The sequence below is a fragment of the Danio rerio genome, chromosome 8, assembly GCF_049306965.1.
Source record: "Danio rerio strain Tuebingen ecotype United States chromosome 8, GRCz12tu, whole genome shotgun sequence".
NCBI classification, from domain to species: Eukaryota; Metazoa; Chordata; class Actinopteri; order Cypriniformes; family Danionidae; genus Danio; species Danio rerio.
In genome coordinates this window covers 36,665,495-36,672,318 of record NC_133183.1, presented here as the reverse complement: position 1 = coordinate 36,672,318, position 6,824 = coordinate 36,665,495, and the positions used below count along the sequence as shown (strand labels likewise).

The 6,824-nt window shown below is 44.7% G+C and overlaps 2 protein-coding genes across 5 annotated transcripts; both read right to left on the bottom strand.

Moving 5' to 3' along the window:
* Positions 1-2,642, bottom strand: LOC141375674 (E3 ubiquitin-protein ligase RBBP6-like). 2 transcript variants are annotated; one of them, XM_073910507.1, is made up of 7 exons: positions 1,439-2,642; positions 1,149-1,245; positions 970-1,045; positions 735-823; positions 598-658; positions 356-495; positions 1-260 (listed from the first exon to the last, which is right to left on the bottom strand). In XM_073910507.1, the coding sequence occupies exons 1-7, from the start codon at positions 1,596-1,598 to the stop codon at positions 86-88; spliced, it is 798 nt and encodes a 265-aa protein (XP_073766608.1). In that variant the 5' UTR covers positions 1,599-2,642; the 3' UTR covers positions 1-85. The 2 variants fall into 2 exon arrangements, with proteins under 2 accessions (XP_073766608.1, XP_073766609.1); XM_073910508.1 differs by lacking the exon at positions 598-658.
* Positions 2,643-3,287: 645 nt separating this feature from the next.
* LOC101882874 (E3 ubiquitin-protein ligase RBBP6-like) lies at positions 3,288-6,513 on the bottom strand. 3 transcript variants are annotated; one of them, XM_073909079.1, is made up of 7 exons: positions 6,154-6,513; positions 5,864-5,960; positions 5,685-5,760; positions 5,450-5,538; positions 5,313-5,373; positions 5,071-5,210; positions 3,288-4,975 (listed from the first exon to the last, which is right to left on the bottom strand). In XM_073909079.1, the coding sequence occupies exons 1-7, from the start codon at positions 6,311-6,313 to the stop codon at positions 4,801-4,803; spliced, it is 798 nt and encodes a 265-aa protein (XP_073765180.1). In that variant the 5' UTR covers positions 6,314-6,513; the 3' UTR covers positions 3,288-4,800. The 3 variants fall into 3 exon arrangements, with proteins under 3 accessions (XP_073765180.1, NP_001373503.1, NP_001373502.1); NM_001386574.1 differs by lacking the exon at positions 5,313-5,373 and having other exon boundaries at positions 4,716-4,975; positions 6,154-6,507; NM_001386573.1 differs by lacking the exons at positions 5,313-5,373; positions 5,450-5,538 and having other exon boundaries at positions 4,716-4,975; positions 6,154-6,507.
* Between the last annotated feature and the right edge of the window lie 311 nt (positions 6,514-6,824).

Here is a 6,824-nt window from a genome sequence, read left to right as displayed (position 1 = left end):
TGCGGCTATAATCTTTATTATCTTTTATTAATAAACTATGTACAATATTTACACGTCGGCTCCAGGTCTCTTGGATGAAGGTCTCTCAGCGACGTGGTCTCTTCTGGTCGCCGCGCGTCTCTGGTGAAGATGGGGAGCGGGACCGTTTCCCTCCGGCGTCCCGGACCGAAGATGCCGCACCTGCTGAGGACGAGGAGGGCAAAGGCTCGGTCTGGCAGGAGAAGGACGGCCTCTTTCTCTTCTCAGCAGCATAGGCCTCACTGAACAGATCGAGCGCAAACACACACAAGCAGACATCATGTGAGATTTGGACAAACACTAGAACATGCGGCTATGCCAAGTACAGTTTACTCACGCGTCTATGATGGGAATGACGTATCGGCCGCTGCCGTCTATCATGACTCCCTTTCGGTCTGGGTCGTCCACCTCCAACAGGAAGCTGCGGGGAATCCCTGTGCTCTTCCGGATGCGCTTGTGCGGCGCGGAGCGGCTGCCCTGTGAATTGAGGAGTGACAGTCAAACTCTGAGCAAACAATCTGACTGATGAGGACAAGAGCTCAAGTTCACAGCAACCGTGAGCTTGGAAAACCCAGTTACCACATTAGTGGGGCAGTGCCTAATGTGGTGTCCCGGGATCCCAAGCAGCCTCATGGCCTCACTAGTGAACATCAGAACCATGAGAATCAGCTCAGACATCTCTCACAAAGCAAACCTGTCAGTGTCTGAACGCTCACCTGCTGGAGTAGTAGCACAGGCTGGACTGGTACATCACCGCTTTCAGCTTGTCCTCCTCTGACGCCTTTGCCTCAGCCAGATTCTCAGTCTGTTTCACAGGCATTTGCACATTTGAATCTTTTTCACCCTCAACCCTTCAAACAATCTCAAATCTCCCTAAGAAGCTGAGTGCGTGTGCGTATATTGTGTGCTTTACATTGCGTTTTGCTATTGTGCTATTCATTTGTTCAATACCTTCAACAACTGCTCCAGTGAGAGGAGTGAAGGATCAGCTCTAGGTGAAGGTTCACGCCAGCGTCCAGCTTGATGTCTGCAAAACAAAGGAGCTTGTGTGACTAAAACACCAGGGACAGACCAGGAGTCTTCATATAACATCTAACAGAGGACGCGTGTGCTCATTTCACAGCACTTACCCAACAAATCTTCTGTTTGAGGACTTCAGTCCCGCCGCAGGGATCCGTCTGATGATGACCGACGTGTTTTTAGGGATGAGAGCATCATCTGTGTATTCTGACAGCAAAATAAAATCAGAATCAGCACATAATTATGGAGCACGGTATACTTTGAGAGCCATTAGCCTTTTAAAACAGCCAAAACATCCCTACATGTCAGCATCAGCACCACCTTACAGCTTCCAGAAGTGTCTGATGTAACGCATCTAATGTTAGCGTAGAACAGTTGAAGTGTCTTTTCCTCAACTCACCTTCATCAGTCTGGGCGTTGCTGATCTTCAGCTGGCAGAACTTCAGCCTCTTGCTCCTCATGATCTGCCGCTTCAGCTCCCCCGCGCTGATGTTGAGGCCTTCAAACTGGAGCGAGTCGTAGGTGAGTCGACTCTGGAACCTGTAGTGAACACAAGACATACTGAACACAAACACAAAGCACAGCGTAATAAAAAGGGTCAAACCTGAGTGATGGGAACAGCAGGCGATCAATCGACGTATCCAACGATCAATAATATCGATAATCTGGAAAAATTGTCACGGAGGACGCAGAGATCAGATGCCAATCGACACAGCGAGATTCAAACAACACCCACAGGACGGTTGTCATGGATGCTGATGATGAACACGTGACGCATGCGCTGTACAACTTCCGGCAATATTATCATTATTAATATTAATTTTATTGATAGTAGTAGTAAAATCATTGCGATAAGTATAATAAAATAAACAGCAGAACAGTTGGCCATCTCTGAATAATACACAGCGACGTTTCCCTGCACGAACGATTCAGGCCTTCGCCAAGAAGACTCGGGTGAGTCGATGATTCAGGGATTGATTCAACTGTCCGTTCATCCTATTGGCTTCTTTGGCTGAATGAATCGTTCAATGCTTTACTCAAATAAAGCGGCCTCTTGCTGCCACCTATTGGGGGTTTGCTTTTTTGTTTTCAAAAGTACTTTGACACTTTTTTAAAGGCACCTTTAAGTTCATTTTTGCACAAAAGCTCGTCTCTGTGCGTTCCAAATGGTTTGAAATTTCCTTAGCACATGGTTTTCTTGATGCGTTTGAAATTTTCAATGTAAATCCACTCGTACTTGCATTTGATCTTTATTATGCCTTAAAATCAAAACTATACTAAAGGTGTCTTATCCAAATGCAGATTTTCATTCAAAACGTTATGACAGAACCATATTACTTTACAGTGGCCCATGGATATATATATATATATATATATATATATATATATGTGTGTGTGTGTGTGTGTGTGTTGCTTGTTTCTTATTTACCCATGCAGTGACTTTTAGGCATAAATACTATGTAGGCTTGCTAAAGGGTTGCATGAGAAATGTCATCATCGTGAGAGCTTGACTTTTTTTTTGTCGCTGCCTTTAGTTGTGGTGAAATGAGATGCATCATGTCGTTTATCTGTTTGTGCAGTCTGTACCTTCATTTCTGAATCGTGTGGCATCGTACTTGAAGCCAAGTCATTTAGCCCAAGGCATAGTTGTCTTAGAATGAGTAGTTTGCTGATCAAATTCCACATTTTGATGAGGCAAAACACATCTTGGATGTTTTAATTACTATTTTAGGTGAAAAACAAAACAATGAGATTTGTGTAAAATCTAAAGTTAACCAAGTCCAGCCCGCCATCTTGTCCTGCCTCTCAGTTCTCTTAAGCCTTGGGCCGGCTCTGTGAAGTGGCCTCTTTTGGGCTCATCATTGAAGACCGGACGAGCTGCAACATTTCGTTCTGCCAGGTTCTGGGAGTAGATGAGCATGTCATCGCTCTAGACTATGGTCAACTTGTGAAGTTACTCATACACCTCCGCTCATGGCATATTACCATTAAAATGAAACTTTTCCAGCAGAATATGACACTCTAAAAAAAAAAACTCCATCGGCACTGGTAACTATGAAAAACACGACTGAGCACTAATGGTACACTCAACAATTTACACTGACATTTGAAGGATCACCTGACATTAAAGACTGACGTAAGAACGCTGGAGGAACATCAAATTTTAACACGGAAGAGTTTTTTTTGTCTCTCTCAAATTAAAGCAATATTTCTTAATCTTGTTGTTTTTTTTTTTTTTTACTGTACAGTTGCCCCAGGTGTTTATCAGGTGTGATGCCTGCTCATCTGACCTTTGACCTCGGCACTCAACTGCTGCCAGTTTTCTTTCAATGCCATGAGATTTCTGAATTCTACATGCAGGAACCGATGCATTCCTTTTTTTTCCTTTTTTTTTTTTAAACAAAACAGATATGGCAGACACGGCCAAACATTGAAACTTTGGAGGGCATTGAGGGGAAAAAAAAGCACAATATCATCAAGGGGAATAAAAGGTTTGATCAAAGCGTGCGTTTACACACGTTCATTTAAATATGGACAAAACCAACATTGGGTTATTTTTGTTATTAGATTTAAAATGCACGGACCCTATTTGACCCAGTGTTCATATATACATATGTTTTTATGAATGAATATTTTTGCATATAAAAGATAATAAAAGACTGACTAGACAGATTAGATAGTTTAATAGACAGATTGACACGTGTAGTCATTCGTTCCTGTGTATTTGATGACTAGCTTCCAGCAGTATCTGGCTGCAGACTTGCATGCAATCTGAGACACAAAGCACTCAGCGGAGCTAGTGAGGTCACTGTGAGAGGCGGGGTTAGGGGTGCACACTCACTGACAGCCTAGATTTAGCCTGGTTTTAACCAAGCCGTCTATTAGACTTTTAACCCTTATGTATTGTTCATATTGTTCAAGTGGCTGTTTTTGCCCCCAATGACCTCCATTATAACTAAACTTGTTTTAATTGCAAAGCCATGACACCAGATAGTAACTCATTCTTTATTGTTGGTGGTTTCCCTGTTGGGATGAGATAAAATGAGTCATTTTTACTTTTGATGGTCAGTTGGCACCTTTAAACACCCCAAAAAATGCTTGCTGGGATGGTACCAAGAGGCTGTGCTCACTTCTGGACAGAGGGGGTGTAGACTTGCAGCTAGTGCCGATAAGTGGTGCAGACGCTGAGGCTGTTCTGTATGCGAGTGTTGAGGTTTTGAAACATCAGCTGACAGCGTGTAGGTAGAGAGTAGCAGGTTCTGGGAGTAGATGAGCTTGTCACCGGTGTAGACTTTGACCGACTTGTGAAGTTACTCACAAGACCTCCGCTTATGGGACATTACCATTCAAATGAAACGTTTCCAGCAGAATATGACGCTTCAAAAAACTCCATCGGCACTGGTAACTATGAAAAACACGACTGAGCACTAATAGTGTACTCAACACTTTACACTGACATTTGAAGGATCACCTGACATTAAAGACTGAAGTAAGAACGCTGAAAAAAACCCATCAGATTTTAGCCCAGAAGAGTTTCTCTTTTCCTAAATTAAAGCAAAACTTCATGATATTGTGTTTATGAATTCATTCGTGTGTGTGTGTGTGTGTGTGTGTGTGTGTGTGTGTATGTGTGTGTTGCACTGCTGGAGTGAAGGTTAACCAGTCCACACAGTTCATGCGGCTATAATCTTTATTATCTTTTATTAATAAACTATGTACAATATTTACACGTCGGCTCCAGGTCTCTTGGATGAAGGTCTCTCAGCGACGTGGTCTCTTCTGGTCGCCGCGCGTCTCTGGTGAAGATGGGGAGCGGGACCGTTTCCCTCCGGCGTCCCGGACCGAAGATGCCGCACCTGCTGAGGACGAGGAGGGCAAAGGCTCGGTCTGGCAGGAGAAGGACGGCCTCTTTCTCTTCTCAGCAGCATAGGCCTCACTGAACAGATCGAGCGCAAACACACACAAGCAGACATCATGTGAGATTTGGACAAACACTAGAACATGCGGCTATGCCAAGTACAGTTTACTCACGCGTCTATGATGGGAATGACGTATCGGCCGCTGCCGTCTATCATGACTCCCTTTCGGTCTGGGTCGTCCACCTCCAACAGGAAGCTGCGGGGAATCCCTGTGCTCTTCCGGATGCGCTTGTGCGGCGCGGAGCGGCTGCCCTGTGAATTGAGGAGTGACAGTCAAACTCTGAGCAAACAATCTGACTGATGAGGACAAGAGCTCAAGTTCACAGCAACCGTGAGCTTGGAAAACCCAGTTACCACATTAGTGGGGCAGTGCCTAATGTGGTGTCCCGGGATCCCAAGCAGCCTCATGGCCTCACTAGTGAACATCAGAACCATGAGAATCAGCTCAGACATCTCTCACAAAGCAAACCTGTCAGTGTCTGAACGCTCACCTGCTGGAGTAGTAGCACAGGCTGGACTGGTACATCACCGCTTTCAGCTTGTCCTCTTCTGACGCCTTTGCCTCAGCCAGATTCTCAGTCTGTTTCACAGGCATTTGCACATTTGAATCTTTTTCACCCTCAACCCTTCAAACAATCTCAAATCTCCCTAAGAAGCTGAGTGCGTGTGCGTATATTGTGTGCTTTACATTGCGTTTTGCTATTGTGCTATTCATTTGTTCAATACCTTCAACAACTGCTCCAGTGAGAGGAGTGAAGGATCAGCTCTAGGTGAAGGTTCACGCCAGCGTCCAGCTTGATGTCTGCAAAACAAAGGAGCTTGTGTGACTAAAACACCAGGGACAGACCAGGAGTCTTCATATAACATCTAACAGAGGACGCGTGTGCTCATTTCACAGCACTTACCCAACAAATCTTCTGTTTGAGGACTTCAGTCCCGCCGCAGGGATCCGTCTGATGATGACCGACGTGTTTTTAGGGATGAGAGCATCATCTGTGTATTCTGACAGCAAAATAAAATCAGAATCAGCACATAATTATGGAGCACGGTATACTTTGAGAGCCATTAGCCTTTTAAAACAGCCAAAACATCCCTACATGTCAGCATCAGCACCACCTTACAGCTTCCAGAAGTGTCTGATGTAACGCATCTAATGTTAGCGTAGAACAGTTGAAGTGTCTTTTCCTCAACTCACCTTCATCAGTCTGGGCGTTGCTGATCTTCAGCTGGCAGAACTTCAGCCTCTTGCTCCTCATGATCTGCCGCTTCAGCTCCCCCGCGCTGATGTTGAGGCCTTCAAACTGGAGCGAGTCGTAGGTGAGTCGACTCTGGAACCTGTAGTGAACACAAGACATACTGAACACAAACACAAAGCACAGCGTAATAAAAAGGGTCAAACCTGAGTGATGGGAACAGCAGGCGATCAATCGACGTATCCAACGATCAATAATATCGATAATCTGGAAAAATTGTCACGGAGGACGCAGAGATCAGATGCCAATCGACACAGCGAGATTCAAACAACACCCACAGGACGGTTGTCATGGATGCTGATGATGAACACGTGACGCATGCGCTGTACAACTTCCGGCAATATTATCATTATTAATATTAATTTTATTGATAGTAGTAGTAAAATCATTGCGATAAGTATAATAAAATAAACAGCAGAACAGTTGGCCATCTCTGAATAATACACAGCGACGTTTCCCTGCACGAACGATTCAGGCCTTCGCCAAGAAGACTCGGGTGAGTCGATGATTCAGGGATTGATTCAACTGTCCGTTCATCCTATTGGCTTCTTTGGCTGAATGAATCGTTCAATGCTTTACTCAAATAAAGCGGCCTCTTGCTGCCACCTATTGG

Bases quoted from the DNA above. Each gene is read 5' to 3' on its own strand.
- LOC141375674 (XM_073910507.1), bottom strand. From the start codon at position 1,598: ATGTCTTGTGTTCACTACAGGTTCCAGAGTCGACTCACCTACGACTCG. The intron at 496-597 runs GTAACTGGGTTT...CTCAATTCACAG, and splicing joins GGCACTGCCCCACTAATGTG to GGCAGCCGCTCCGCGCCGCA. The intron at 261-355 runs GTGAGTAAACTG...CGATCTGTTCAG, and splicing joins GTCATTCCCATCATAGACGC to TGAGGCCTATGCTGCTGAGA.
- LOC101882874 (XM_073909079.1), bottom strand. From the start codon at position 6,313: ATGTCTTGTGTTCACTACAGGTTCCAGAGTCGACTCACCTACGACTCG. The intron at 5,761-5,863 runs GTAAGTGCTGTG...TTTGTTTTGCAG, and splicing joins TCAAACAGAAGATTTGTTGG to ACATCAAGCTGGACGCTGGC. The intron at 4,976-5,070 runs GTGAGTAAACTG...CGATCTGTTCAG, and splicing joins GTCATTCCCATCATAGACGC to TGAGGCCTATGCTGCTGAGA.